The sequence below is a fragment of the Zosterops lateralis genome (assembly GCF_965231275.1).
Source record: "Zosterops lateralis genome assembly, chromosome: 4".
NCBI lineage: Eukaryota > Metazoa > Chordata > Aves > Passeriformes > Zosteropidae > Zosterops > Zosterops lateralis.
The window spans coordinates 1,826,621-1,842,452 of record NC_139765.1 but is presented as its reverse complement, the minus strand read 5'-3'; the positions used below and the strand labels follow the sequence as shown (position 1 = coordinate 1,842,452).

General features: G+C 49.5%; 1 protein-coding gene across 1 annotated transcript in view; it reads right to left on the bottom strand.

Annotated features, from left to right (window-relative positions):
* The window catches only part of CECR2 (CECR2 histone acetyl-lysine reader), a gene marked incomplete at its 5' end in the record, with an annotated part of 91,337 nt that extends 77,214 nt beyond the window's left edge, over positions 1-14,123 (bottom strand). The window contains one exon of the mRNA XM_083858955.1: positions 13,926-14,123. Coding sequence (XP_083715081.1) covers positions 13,926-14,123 — 198 coding nt within the window. The remainder of the gene's footprint in view (positions 1-13,925) is intronic.
* Between the last annotated feature and the right edge of the window lie 1,709 nt (positions 14,124-15,832).

The following is a 15,832-nucleotide window of genomic DNA, read 5'->3' as shown; positions in this document are numbered from 1 at the left end:
AAATGATCAAACACAGTGTCTTCAACATGGCAACAATTCTCTCACACATTATAAAAATCAGCCTTTCACTATAAATTTCTAACTGCCACACCTCTAGCAGTACAGAAGCTGAAAGCACTGGGGCTGGAAAAGACAAGGAAACTTTCTGTTTAATACTCTTTTCACTTTTTTTTTTTTTTTTTTCAATCTGTAATAAAAATAAGTTAAGGCACTGACACGACTGCTGTGTCCTCCTCAAACTGTTGGAAATACACCCTTGTGAGTGTGGGCAAAGTGCAGTTCCTGGCGTGGACACTGCAGCAGTAGAGAGAAATAAGTGGTCAATAAAAAGTTTAAGTGGTGGAATTCTGCCAAATGCAAGGAAAGAACTTGGCTTGTCCCTGTGTGCCAGTGGGGACAGGGAAGAATAATGCTTCAAAAGTAGAGGAGAACATCTTCTGGTCTCTGTTTGACTGTTTCTCCTCAAGAACTGTCAGGTTTTCCTTCTCTCTGCTTTCCACCAGGTGATCCTAAGCCATGGGCTGGGTCACTGCACATGCCTTGGCATCAAACCCACGAGCCCAGTGCATTCCTTTGGCTATTTGGAGACAGGATCTGTTGGTAGCCCATTGCCAGACACACTGACCACATACCAGGTGTGCCAAACTAAAGTGAAATGGTCTGAGAGTGCATCATCTCCTCCTCCTCAGGCTCCTGCTAAAACCACTCCAGGACCACCACCCCCTTCTGATCACAGTCCCCACCATTGGAGAAGCTGCCCTCTCCATTTCACACAAGTGCATCCCAGGCACGCAGGGCAGTGAAGGGTTAATTTAATTAGTTCTGTGTGTGCTCAAAGAATTACAGGCAACTTCATTTAATTATTAAGTAGCCAATCAGGTAATCTCTGTATCTGATTAGCACGCTAATGAAATAATGTCTTCCAGTTCAAAGCTGTCATTCCAATCAGGAGACAGCCCTTCAGCTAGAAGGAAAAGCTGGCCAGGTTTCCATGGGCTCAAGGCTTTGGATTTTGAAGAGGGGAGCAGGGAGCAGCAGCATTTCCACCTTCCCTCTCCCTGTCTCTGCACAGAACAGCGAGGTTTGCCCTTCCAGATGGGCAGAGCTCCAGAGAGGCTCCCTGATGCTCCAGGAAAACCTTCTGCATCACCACCACCATCACCACCTCACATCCCTTCTGTCCTGCCCCCAGATCTCCAGAGCCTGGAGAGTGCCAGGCTGTTCAGAGCATTGCCTGGGCTCTGCCAGCTGAGAGATCTGCTAAATATGTGGGGCAGGGCTCTGCTGTGGTCTGCATGGGAGAAGAGGCACACAGCAAAGCCATCACAGCACTGAGAGGAAGCCAGAAACCTCCCTCCCTCCCCCATGGCACGCTCTGCTCCTGTGTCATATGCAGTTATTTCCAGCCTGGGGAAAAGTGCAAGGCGGCAGCTGTCACACGAGGCAAGGACTTGCCCCTTTGAAACAGGGATTTCAGGACTAAATGACCCATTACAACTACCACAGCTGCAAGAACTGGGACACTTCCACACAGCCAAGAGGGGCTTTGGGAGTGGGGGAGGAAAGCAGGACACAAGCAGAGGGTTAGGATCATACTTCCAAGACCTGGCGTGGAGTCCTCTCATCCCTCCACCTTTTAAGCATTAGCCCAGCTGTCCTCTTCCAACTGCTACTGCTCAGCCTAAGCACAGCAGCGTGGGATGTGCAGCCCAGCCTGAGCCTGACAACACCTCCTCCTTTGGCCCCTTCTTCACAAACCCCAGACCCAGCTCAAACTCCCTTTTCCCAAACAGCAACACCAGCTACTCCACTGCTGTCTTGTGCATGGCTGGACACATCCTAACTTTCAATTAGCTGGCCCAGGTTTATCAGAGGAGCTGCAGCAGGATGTGGTTCAGCAGGACCAAACCATCCCCAGCTTCCATCCAAGGAGCCTGGCAGATGTTGGTGCCCAAGCTCCAGCCTGAGCTGCTGCCTCTGTACTTGTGTGTGTCCTCACTGCCACTTTTAAACTCCAACTCATCTCCAGTTGTCACAGCTGCCAGAGTGTCTTGGAGTTTCTGAGCTCGAGATAACCTTCCTGATGATGTTTCCACTCTGCTGGTGCCTCTCCCAGGGAAAGGGCAGAGCCTCCAGGATGCTCACACCAAACAGCACTAGTTTGAAGTCACCACTCCAGAAACAAACACTGAGAAAATCACAAGAGGAAGCAGAAAAATTTCGAGCAGCCCCCAGCAGCCAGTTGGCTTTCTATGAGAATGCTCAAGTGTTGACACTTCGTGTTGACCCTTCTTACCCTGAGTATATCCCATGAACAAGAAACAGTGCTGCTGAGAGGGAAGAGACACATCTCCCTCTCTTCTCTCTGCTGATACAGCCACTCCAGCTGAAGGAAACTGGTTAGATCAAGAAAGTCAGGCTTGGACAGCACAATGAAGCATCCACTAATAATCAATCCCTTCACAGCAGTCTTCCTGCCAACTGGCTAAGGACTAGGCAATGATTATAAACTGTAGTTGCTACTCCAAGGAAAAACAACACAACATCATATGGCAGCCCTTAAATTCTGAAACCAGTCCTGCTTACAAATAAAGACAAGTCTTTCTAACTGCCTGTCCCAAAAAAACCTCAGCCCTGAAATCCCAGCTTGTGTTTCACTAGTCACAAAAAAACCCCAAGCAACCAAAAAGCAATAAAGCATCATTAAAATTAACAGAAAATTCTAAAAGTGCTGAGAGGGTGAGTTTAACACCTCCCAAGACACTGTTGTCACCTCTCTCTTGCTGGCATCCCACTCAGCACCTGAGGAGGTGAGCACAAGAGGAGCTGGCAGGGCAGGGCAGGGCAGGGCTGTCCCCAGCACCCATTAACCAGCACAGATGCAATTTGAGCCCGACTTGAGCACAAGCCACCAAAGTGGCCACCTGGGGACCCGCATTCCTTGACAGCTCTCTGCACATTCCAGCCCCCTCATCCCGTCCCCCCGGCCCTGAAACCAGGGTCAGGGAGGCACAGCATGACCTGATCTCCACCTCTGATAGCACCAAGGCCTGTCCCATCCCCTCCTGCCACCCTTGCCACAGTCAGGCCAGATGTGTTGCCTCTCCCCCCCAGCACAGATCAAGGATACAGAAACCCATCCAGGCATGTGCAGGGACACCCTTCTCAATGCCACAGCTATTTGCAGATCAGCCATGGTCCAAAACTTCCCCAAAATGACAAAGTCCAGGCGTTTTGGCAGGTCAGATGTTTACTACAGAGAGCAGTTTGTTCCACCAAGGGACTCGCAGCACCCTCCCAAATTACACACTGCCCTTTAGGGGATGCCACAGCAGCTGGAATCAGCTCTCCTCTCACATTCCTTAATAAGCACTTCCATGGGAGAGCAGGGAGGATGCAGGGCATCAGCTGCAGTTAGTCATGACTGAGAGCTGGGCTCCCTTTCCTCATGCTGCCAGCACTATCTGCAGTCTAAGAATATCCAGCACCACCCACCCTGCTGGGGCAGGGGGGAGTCAAGTGGTCTGAGCTCTCAGGCATCACAGGTCTCCCTGCCAGGAGACTTTCACTCTGCCTCCCCCCAAGCAGCAGCCTGCAGTGGGGCCCCTCGATAGCTGGTTGAGATCCTACAGATCATGGAAAGATAATCCATTGCACTACTAATGCACTACTGCAGCTGTCCATGGAGAAAATCCCCTTTCAACCAAAAAAAAAAAAAAAGAAAAAAAAACCCTCAAGCCCTTTGATCCTCTCCAACTCACAATTATCTTAGGGGCAAAATAGTCCTCAGTGCCTCGGCACCTTGTATCAGGCTGAAAGAAAGGAAATGGAGACTGCTATTCCCTGTTTATTCTACATGGCTGCCCTGTCCAGCAAGGCAAGCTGCTCCAGCCTCTTCAGCACAGGCAAACAAATCCTCTGATGGATGGATATCTGCATTGTTGGGTGGCCGGAGCCACAGAAAAACCTTATTCTCAGGAAACTTTTTTGTTTGTTTTGTTTTTCTTTAAAGAAAGCCTGATTTTCTAAAAAAGACTTTTGCACTATCCTGATTTTGTGCAGAGAAGTTTAAGTGATTTCAGCTGCACGTTCAGGACTGACTATGGAACGAACAATTTAAAGGCTCACCATCTAACTCCAAATTAAAACTTTTCTAACCAGAATGCTCACTTAAAGAAAAAAAGAAATGAAGCAAAGCTTGACATAGCCCAAAACCCTTTCAGGGAGGGTCTTACTGATAAAATTTCTCCCCCAGGTGCCCTCCTTGCTGCATGACCTCTTGTTACCTGTGCAGGCTCACTCCACCTGCTGCTGCCCAGGGCTGCAGAGCGATAAGAGTTTCTTTCAGCAGAAGTGTCAGCTATAAAAAGCCCTTCCCCTCCCCTGCTGCCTGTTTCCATTCCTGTGCCACTGCTCCAGTCATGCTGGTCCAACCCTTTTGTAGGGCTGTGGAGGAAGCTGGTTGGGGGAACTGCTGCTGGTGAGGCACAGCTCGCTTTAAAGGAAAAAAAAGTGTTGTGGTTTTTAATCCGGGCGAGCAGTTTTACTGCTGGAGCTGCTGGGGGAAGGCAGCTGGAGAATTGATGTGCTCAGGTCCCACCAGACACTGCTCCTGAGTCCAACACAGGGAAAAACAGCCCCATGATGGCCAGCTCTCTCTTCAAAATATGAAAGAAAAAGAAATCCCCTCTCTAATGCTCTGAAATCCTAATAATTTCACAGGTACTATGCTTTATATAATGTTTTTTAGAAAATTCTTTCAAACTTCCCAACAAATGTACTACTCCTTGTGCACATTTCTCCATCAATCAACCACTAATAAGCTTTGAATTCTGGACTGACTGGAGCTGAAGCAACAGGAGCACTGGGGCCTTGGATAGGCTTTCCTAAAGGGAGTGCTCAGCATTCTTGGCCATTCCAATCATCCCAAACATGTTTACATGCCAATGCACACGTGTGGCCTGGGAAATCCAAGGGACATGACATTATCTTTGCAAGAGGAGGGTGCAGCAGAGAGGCGAGGCAAAGGGGAGCACTGAGAAATGTCATATGCAGGGCTGCCATTTTCCATGCTCAGATTGGGAACCTTTCTGAAGCCAGAACTCATTTTTATTTACAAGTGCAACGTATTTTGCATTTGAAAATTCATTTCACTTCCACAGAGGGCCCTTAAGGTTGGGTGTTTAGGGGACATGAAGAGACTTATGTGGTGGGCCAGGAAGGGCTAAGTGAGGTCACAAAATACCTTAAGAAGGCATGGAAGGGGTCTTTTTCCTTGCTTATTTTTCAGTTTTTGAACCTTCCCAGAACACCAGAAGAGGGAGCCTTCGATTCCTCTCCCATGCTCATCATTTGTTTTATATTAGCAACAATGACAAGCTCTATTAAGAGTCAAGCTCTTTAAGTGAACTCTCACCCTTTGCCTCCTAAAACAAACAAACAAAAAAAAACAAGCAAAAAAACCCCCAAAAACCTCCAACCACAACCCTCCTTGCCTTGTGTTATGGAAATATAAATATTTTTGCTGCCACACAACTCCCTACACACAGGGCTCACCAGAAAGGAGAATATACTAGATCTGCCTTCCAACCCTTTGGCCACACAAAGCTCTTTACAGCAGGCTTAGCTGGAGAGAAAGAGCCAGAGAATTAATGGCTTTACCAAAGAGGAGGAAAAAGACCCTCCAGAGCTCCTTTTACACCACCAGCCCCAGCAACCAGAACTAAACTACAGATAGAGTTTCAAGAGCCACAGTGGATTGACCCTGCAGTTTGCAACCACCAAAAAAGCAGGAGGGTCCTGCTCCCACCACAGAGCTACAACCCCCACAAAAACCCAGCCAGCAGCTGGGATGATGCCAGGAAAGGAGCAAACCACAAAGTCAGAAGCGTGGCTGAAGCCAGGGCTTGAAAAGGGAGTGAGATCTTCTTTCTGGCAGCCAAAATCTCCCTGGCAGCACAAGGGAGCAGGAGAGCCTCCTGTTTCTCTGCCTCTTTAGCAGTGCATTGTGTCCTCCTTCCCAACAAGCAACTTGACCACACTGATGGAAAACTCAACAAAGACACCCCCCTCCCAAGGTAAGTTACTGCAGGGAAGAGCTGAACTGGTGTAAGGGCACCCAAAGGTGAAGAGCCTGCACTGTTTAAATCAGATCAGTCCAAAACTTACCCTAAACTGGTGGCTCAGCCCAGGGTAGAGGTCTGAGCACCACTACACCCCTCATATTTCAGATAATTCAGTGTTAACTTTACATTCTGCCTCCCCCAGCCAGCTCTCAGCAGCCCTACCCAGGATAATACCAGCAGCTTTGCTTTTTCAGTGGAAAGCCGGTGTTTTAGCTAAGCATTTATAGTCTATAAAGAGTTTGTCAAGAAGTTGAGCCAGCACTGAAAGGAGTTGCCACATTGGGCTGCAAGACCACCTCTGAGCAGAGCAAAGACCTTGACTGCCATCAGTGCTTAGTGTCGAGTTATTCCCCCACCCCTTGTAAAGGCAGTCTGTAAAGCCCCCTCCCAAAAAAAAAAAAAAAAAAAAAAGCAGCAAAAGGAGTGTTCTGGCAGTAAGCAAACTGCACTCTCACCACTTTTCCCCATCAGCTGTTTGCTGTTCCTCGCACAAAAGGCTGCAAACCCCTCCTAATTGCAGGAGCCTTCCACCTAAACAGAGCCTGCACTCGAGGCCCTCCTCCCCAGGAACTGGGGGAGAAGTGGGGCACAATAGGAAGGAGCCCGGCTAAAGGGAATAGATCTGTTAAATTAACGCATTTTCTGTCAACCAAATCAGCTGCCCCTAGTGCTATTGTTGGTGAAACAATGGAGACCCCAGGAACGGGCACCCATTAAAAGGAACAAGCCTGCTGAAAGGATACACTCTGAGGCACAGCCTTGTGTGTTTAACAGGATTCTCTACTGTAAGGAAGGAGGAATCACTAGGCTGCATTGTTCCCACCACCACAGCAGATGCTGTTGCTTCTGGTAACGAGGAGAGAGGGGGGGGGGAGAAAAAAAATTTAAAAAAAAAAATCATACATACCTACATTAACGTTTACACTCTAAACTTTTTCAATTCGGGAATTTTAACTCCTTGCCTGTTGTCATTTCTACCCACAGCCTCTTTTCTTGAGGAGATTTTTGCCTGAAAGAAGTCTATGAAAGCATCCATTGCCATCACAAAAGTTAATTCTTCACCCTTCATGCAGGCACTTAACAGATGCCAGGGGCAGAATGGCACAGCTCTGCCGGCATTATGTGCTGGGACAGAAAGACTGCAGTTAAGCAGGTCTACATGTAAAGCTGCAACACTTTAAAGGTGTTACTTTGAGCTGGTTTTGAGCAAATTCCACGAGGAAAAAGTTTTTGAGGCCTGATTTTGATGCAGGAGTTTAAATGGGCTGATTGAACTGGCACAGGTTTGTTTGTGGTACTTGAGTCTTCTTAAACAAAGCAAACTGCAAAGTCATATTTAAGCTCCTATTATATATATTTTTTCCTAGTGGGGAAAGACTTGCACCTGATTATCTCAAAATAAACTCAGCTTAAACTGTTAAAACTTGTGGGTACACAAACAATGCAGTTAAAACCAGGCACGATTTTCAATGTCAGCTGTGCCAGCAGAATCGCCTATACCAACACCACATAAAATCTGTAATATCTCTGAATTTCTTATCGTGTTCCTCCTTCCCTTCTGCCCTTCCACTGCTACAGTCATTCCCCAACTCCCCTGTCACCGAACTCAGATCCATTCAAAATGTTGCTGTCAAAATAACCTTCCTTTATCCCTTGTTCAGACACCCTTTGGCTTTGTGCAGTCACTGCTTGTTTCTTTTCACAGGCTCAATATAACATTTTAACTCCTGTATCAGCCTCCTGAACTACCTGTTTGTTTGTATGTTTTTTTTGGTTTGTGGGGGTTTTTTTTGTTTGTTTGTTTGGGTTTTTTTTGTTTGTTTGTTTGTTTTGTTTTGGTTTTTTTTGGTTGGTTTTTTTTTTTTTTGTAGCTAATTATATTAGAATATCATTATATAAAACGTAAACTCTTGTGCAAAAGTTTAAGATCCACAGCTGGGGAAAGATGTGACTCGCATTAGAAATGGAAACTGCTTTCCAATTTGCAGACCACTTGAAACAACAGCTCTGAGAAGTATCTCTAGGCCTCCCCCTTCCATTAATCTCAATGAACTCTAGAGCCCAACACTGACATGTAGAGTGTTAATGATTCTATTATGAACAGAATAACTACGACGGCAAAAGAGAAGAGCAGCAAAGGAAGAAAGAAGTGGTGCTGGAGCAGAGATGGGGAGAGGGATGGGGCACTGCAGCAATTGAACCAAACAGGGGATGGGACAGGTAGAAAGAGCAATAAATCCAGTATGGCCCTCGATTTTGTTTGGGTTTTTAAACAACAATCACCCAGCTCACACCCTCTACTCTGATGAAGCAGAGCCATCACAGAATGACCATAGTGTATAACCCAAATTCACACAGTGGTCCATAAATGGGTCTCTCCACACATCAGGACCAGCACTGTCTTTTCAATATATTTGAATTCCATAGTCTTTTCCAACCCTGTCCACTCTCTGTCCATCACCTCTCCTTGCACTGCCAGTGACTCTACCTTTCCTCAGACAATGTGTTTTTTCTAAAGCAAGGTGCTTCACAGAGAGGGAAGTTTTAGTCAGCAGATTTATTGTTGGCTGTTGCTTCAGCCACCGTCCACTCCCTTCCACTTTAACATTGCCTACTGTGAACAGGCAAATGGCAAGAGGGATGGACACCCTAATGACTGAACTGTTCTACTGAAAAGGTATTTAAAGTCAGAACTACCCCTCAATGAATTCACCAACATTTTCATCAGCTTGCAGCACCTTCTTGCTGCATTGATCTTACCTAAAATTTTAAATCCTTCTGGTCAGAAACTACCTGTCCATCTCAACTATCACAGGGCAGGATGAAGCACCAGAACACGTTGTATGTGTTCCTGTAATACCAAAATTAATGCAGCACCAGACCCGAATAGCTACAGAGGGGTGAAGGCTGTGCCTGGATACCAAACCCTAACCCCAATAAAAGCCACTGACAGAACAGGAAGGTTGTGCCATTTTGGTGTCACTGATCACAAGGGACACACCCAAAGGGCAGAGCAAGGGGATCCACAGGGAATTTTCAGACAGACTTAACGTGATATGACAGTGGAGGTCAGAGCATGTTTGGCCATCCTGTCCTCACTAGGAAAAATTCTTTTCAAAGCATTAAAATTCTAACATCATTTAACAGCATTGATTTTTTTTTTTTTTTCTTTTAAAACTGTACCTAGTTTGCACAGATAGAAGAAACCCTGTTCTCTGCTCTCTCCTTCTCCAGCTTTTCCTCTCTCCACACTCTTCCTCCTCCTGGGAGGACCCAGGGGAGCAGTAGGAGCTGCTGGTTTCTAACAGCCACATAATATTCCTGACAGAAGGAGCCTGTTCAAGAACTGCCACGGAGATACCACACCAGAGAAGGAAAAAGGTAGACAAGAGCAGCAATGCCCTCCCTGCCTGTGGGTGGGAGGAATGAACCTAAAGGCAGAGCCTGAAGTGCTAGGAAGGGGCAAGAGGCAAGGAAAAGCATCTTAAAGCTGCAGTGAAGTTAACAGCAGAGGCAATTTGCCCAAAGGTGCTTTTAAAAACCGCAGGAAAAGATTTATGTTTTCCCTGTGTAATGTGGCTTTTCCCCCCTTTTCCAAATAAACTAAGTTAACAACAGTGTTTTGACTATTTTCAAGCACGCTCTGGAAAGTCACCTCCCCTCGACCTACCCGGGCAGAAGTTCCTAAATGTTTGAGTCCAGAGCTCCTGAGAGCTCATGCCAAAGAGCTGGGTGGCCACACCACACTGGCTCCTGTCCAGAGTTTTCAAGTTGTGCTGAAACACGGCTGAAAACGTTAAATATTCTCCCGATATTTTCGATACAAACAATCCCTGCAGCTGCCAGGAGGATATTTCAGCTGCAGAGGGGAAAGGCACACGGCCAGGAGATACTTTGACACCAGAGGTGTCCCACACATTACAGTCCAGCCTTGAAGAGGGAAATAAATCACTCCCTATCATCACCTGCACTCACTTGACTGTGGAAAGCATCCTTTCTGTCTGTCCATCGAGGTAGTGACAACCAAAAATAAATGAACCTGCCCCACACAGCCACAGCTTTTCTTGCTGCAAAGTAAGGATTGGTAAGGACAAACTCAGTGATGCAGATGAGTGTGATGCAGGGAGGTTGGATCAGGTGTGGTCCCTTATAACCTCACCCATTCTGTGATTCTGAGATTTTACAAACCACCAAGAAATATGCCACGACAACCAAAAACCCACTTCTGAAGTGGCACAAAAGTTTTGTACAGCAGATGGCTGACAAGGCAGCCATTTAAAAGGGGAGGAAGGGGGGAAAAAAACCAACCCAGCCCAGCCCAGAAGGCAGAAGTGCTCTCTGCCATCCTCAGATCCAGCATGAAGCTAAACACGTCCCGAAGCACCCGCTTCTGTCCCACTGAACTTTTGACCTGCTGGCTCTAGCAGAACCCCTCCTGAGCCCATGGCCGGGTGATGCTGCTGCTGCAGAGATTTAAAAAGAGGAGCCCAGGCTGCTGCATCTGCCAGAGCCAGCATGAGGGCCAGCTGTGCCCACCCCCTCCTCCCCAAACAATGCCCAGAGTCCTCCAGCCTGATGGATGCTCCTCTTTCTTTCTGGACATCCCCTTCAGTCTCTGGCTCTGCACCACTCCAACAAAAAGAAAAAAAAAAAAATTAATTAAAACATTTGCTTCCCAGGTTTCTGCCATCCAGCTGCTGATGGCAATGCTGCATCTGCCAAAAAAGCTTCACTTTCTTTTGGGCCAATAAGTAGAGGGTAAAGAGTTTGTGTTTAAAAAGTGAAAAAAAAAAAAAAAAGGGAAAGAAGAGATCCATTCTGCCTCTCCAGACTACTAAAGGCCCCAAACTTCTCAAATACCCCCAGCAAATCTGCTCAGCACAGGAGGGATGGGTCCAGATGGCCCATCATTACAGAGCCTTCCAGCTAGCTATGGACAGACCCACCAGAAGAAAAAAAATATCAGGGGGGAAGGGGTGGGGGGGAAGAAAACCAAAAAATACCTAGAGCTTTTTTAAAAATGACCAACAGAACAGCACAAATGGGAAGATCAGGTTTTGTCTGCTTTGAGGACTGCATGGCAGCAGTGAAACCTTAACCTGACCCGCCTGCTGAAATTGGAGGGAGAGTGAGAGCAGGGGGATATTTGTTTCAAGCAGAATTAAAGCTTGTTTAAAACTTCAGCCTTTTGTAAAGATGTTGTTGGAGTTTAGCACCAAACTCGCCTCTGGAGATACACTGGCATCAGAAAAACAGCAAAAAAAGCACCAACAACCAGAATTTAAGCTCAGAGGAGCTCACACCTCCTAGGAAGAAGAGAATATCCAAGAAGAGGCAGCTGCATCCAGTATAAGACCATCCCTTAGGGACACTGAGCAGAGTTAGACAAACATGAGCTATGAAGCTCAAGGAGTTTGAGCAGGACCATCCACCAGCTGAAACTCTCTGAGGTTTTTTCCTTCCACATACACAGATTCACTCACAGCACCCGTTTTACTGTGCTGACAGTAACCACCCCTGGGTCAGTAACTTTTGGGGGAAGGGGCACATCCCAATCCATTTGTGTTCAGCCACAAGCTCCACAACAACCAAAGTTAAAGCCAGAAAATATCATTGATACATGAGCACAGATTCACTTTTTGATGCCTAGTTACGGTTTTATTTTCCCTTAACATGTGCTTTAAATCCTGGCATCTCCACAAACCCCCAGAAGAACAAACACCTCCACTTGATTCAGATAACCCTGAAACTCAAGCATGTCTCAGTGAGACCAGCCAGAAGGGGCACTGCTATTATCAGGTCCAAAACCACGACAGAAATTTTCTTTACACAGCTAAATAAAGCACAAAACCCCCCCAAAAAATACCAAAACCAAACACACAGAGCAACACTCTTAGAAAAAAAAAGTCTAAATCCCATCGCTGGCCATTGGTTCCAAACTGTGAACTACTTGAGCAAAGTCTTTGTGCAAAGATCTGTTCCTGGACATCCCCAACGCTGAGACTGGAACAACTACACCAGGCAAAAGGTAACAAGATGGTGAACTTCAAGGAATAGCAACTTTGGAAACTGCTGGGCTGTTCCCACTCTGCAGCCGGGACAAGGAGATTTTGAGTCCACGTTGCCTGAAGGAGCAGAGCTCTGACAGCCGCCTGTGCTCTCACTCACAGCATCCCCATTCTAACCGCAATTTCCCCTGGACAAACATCTATTTAAAACCCATTTCTGCCCAGAGCTGGAGGCCATCCATGTGCACCGAGTGGTTTTTTGGGGGGGATGTTTTGGGTGTGCTGCTTCTGCACCAACGCACCCCATCCTCCTCCTCCTCCTCTTCCTCCTCCTCCTCCTGGGCATCCCCCCCTCCAAAAAAAAAATCAAGTTAATTTGGCCCAAGTGATGATGTTAACTCCCCCAGCCCAAGCGTGCTCCGGGAAGCAAAGGGGAGCCCACATTTAGTTCATTTGTGAGGCAAGCCAGATGCTAATTGCCTCCAAAGGTGAAAGGCTAGTGCCTCGGCCCTTTTATCATTGTAAATTCAGGTTCCTTCAAGACTTTGCTGGGCCCGGAGAGCCTCCCCCCTTTAATGGTTTGGCATCAATAGGAGGGGGAGGGGAAACTCTCTTTCGCAAGAAGTTGCATCATTGAGAGATCTTATCCCCTTTCAAGATTTCGTACGGCACAAGGGATTCCCCCTCTTCAGAAATTCACATCCTGCTCCAGGAGGTTTTTTTTTTTTTTTTTTTTTTTTTTTGCTTCTTTAGGGCTCCGCGCATCCCAATTGAACTTTTAAGCATCTTTGGAATTCGCATTCACGGGGGCAATTACTGTCTTTAAAAAAACACACGCCGCCGCGTTATTCACCCGGTTTATTGCCAACGCGCTGGGGGCAAGAATAGCTTTTCACAGCACGCACAAAAGATTTCCTACCGGGACACACTTTGTTTGTAACATTTGTAGCCGGGCGCGCAAAAATATTTACGGGACATTAGCGGGGCCGGGCGCGCATCAAAATAAGAATTAAAATTTAAGCAAAAAATAAAAAAAAAAAATCCAACAAACAAACAAAACCGACAGCAAACAAATAGAAAAACCCGAAGAAATGACATTAAAAAAAGTACTAGGGGAAAAAGGGGGTAAGGAGGTAGGAAAGGGGAGAGAGGGGGGGACAGGGGAGGCACAGAGGATGCCCGGGCTGGGGGACAAGGGAAGGGACCGAGGATCCCTGGGAGGGGGAACAGAGGCGGGGAAGGCACCGAGGATGCCCCGGCGGCCCCGAGGAGCCGCACAATGAGCGGGAGAGGCGCGGAAACTCTCCGGGATGCTGGAGAAAGGCTCGGCACGACCCTCTGCCACTGACCAGGTGGGGGGACACAACCACCCGCAACAAAAGGAGCCGAACTCGGGCACAGCTGAGCGGGCTGGGGAAACTCCCCCATCCCCGCACCAACAACAGCCGTGGGTACCCGCGGGGGATCCAGGGGGTTCCCGGGCTGGACCCTCCTCTCTCCACCACCATTTTGGGCACGGGGGGACCCAGGGCGGGCTCCATCCCCTGGGCCACCTTTGTGTGCGGACACACCGGCCCGGGGAACAATGCGGGGGCTCCTGCATGGGATGGGAGCGCCTAAAGTTTGGCAAAGCGCTGGCGGCAGGGACGGGGAAGTTACCGGGAGAGGAGAGAACATCCCGAGCCGGTAAAACAGCGGGGCAGCGGGAGAGGCTGGGCGCTCCCGGGAAGGGAAGGGAAGGGAAGGGAAGGGAAGGGAAGGGAAGGGAAGGGAAGACACGGCGGGTTCTCACCTCGATCTCGAAGTCGGGCAAACGGAAGGCGGTGCGGAAGAGCGAGCAAAAGTGCGCGATGGCCGGCACTTCCCACCAGGAGCGCAGCTCGTCCAGCGCCACCGCAGCCGCCGCCTCGGGGCCACCGGTGCCGGCTACACCATCATCACCGCCACCTCCGCCGCCACCGCCGCAGCCGCCGTCCTCCTCCGGGCACATCTCCCGTCCGGTGCCTGGGTGGCTGCTTCCCCGGCTCCGCGGGCGGCTGCGTGTGGCTGTGCCGCCGCCCGGCGCTCGGCCCCGCGGCCCCGCCCGCCCCCCGGCGCCACGCCGCCCCCCGGCGGCCCCGCGCTGCCCCCTCTCTTCTTCTTCTTCTTCTGCTGCTGCTGCTGCTGCCGCCGCCACCGCGCACGGGCCGGCTCAGGGCCGGCGGGGGCGCTGCTGATGCTGTTCCCGCTGTTGCCGCTGTTCCCCCGTGCCCCCTACCGCGGGCGGGCCCGTCCGCAGCGCCCTCGCCGCCTTCATCCTCCCCTCCGCCCCGCTCCGGACCGGCCGCGCCGCCGGGAACAGATGGGCACAAGGGGTGGGGGGGGACACACCGCGGGGCGGGGCTGGGCGCGCGAGGGGGCGTGGCCTCGGGGGAGGGAGAGCCAATGGGAAGGCGCGGTGAGGAGGGGGCGGGGCGGAGCGAGCGCGGAGGGGCGGGGCTAAAGGGCGGGGCGGCGCGCGGCCGTGCACGAGGAGGGGGCGGGGCCGGCGCTCATCACAACAACAGGCCCCCGGCGCCCATTGGACACGCCCACTTGGGGCGGGGCCAGAGGGGTGGGCGGGGCGATAACGCACGCGGTGGCTCCGGTGCCGGTCCTTGTCCCTTTCCCTGTCCCTTTCCCTGTCCCTTGGGATTTGCTCCTGATGCAGCAAATCCCTGGGAATTCTCCTTCGTGCCTCTGAGCGAGGGGAAACCAAGCGGTTCCTCCCTTGTTCTCCCCATGCGGCTGCCACGAGCAGCCAGATCCTCTCCTGTGCCCGGGGACACCTCCTGTGTGTCACCCATATTCCCAACCCCTCTGGTTCCTGCTGGCTCGGAAATGAGGAGCAGCGCTGCCCTGGTTTGATTTGTGTTAGGGGAGAACGTTCCAAGAGGTATTAATTACCTGCCTTAATGGGACAGAGCTCCAGTGACTTTGTGTGCTGTCACTGCATTATGTGACAATCTCTCTGTGGCCACCACAGTCCAGCTTCAAAGCAGGTTATAAAGGATCATTGTGCCCAGCTGCCTCAGCTTAGGGTCCTACTTCCAGAGAAACCACTGAGAAACTGGAGTTTCACCACAATCACAGTGGTGGAACTCCACTGTGCAGATTTAGGCTGTGGCTGAAGGCAATTCCTTCAGAACTGGACTAATCCGACAGCCTGGTCTTCATAGCATGGATGTGAGGAAGCAATGCCTGACTTGGAGTGGGAGGGGGATATCCCCTGAAGATCCAAGGGGGAAACACACTGCAGATTATCCTGCTCTGTGTCTGACTTGGAGGCATCAGAGAGGGAAAGGCCGGTGGCATCAGTCAGCACCATCATATTGCTGCCAACACCTGCTGACACAAAGCAGTCTGATTTCACAGTCCCTGCCTTGCACGCACTTTTGAGATCTCCAAGGTCTCCTCTCCCTTTTTCCCTTCAAAATGAACGCATCAACAGAGAATAAGATGAAGGTTTAAGCTCTGTGCTGTGTCTCAGGCCACTGCCTAACAGCCTGACCAGGGAAAACTGGCTGAGGATGGGAACAACTAGTTCAGGGAAGAAACAAATCAAGGAGCAGCAGCAAGAATGTACAAGCTCTAATTTCATTACCCTTTTTCCTATAGCGGGATCAAGGGATACTCTGTGAAATTGGAAGGAAGCGAATTTAAAGTGGTGCAAGGAAATAT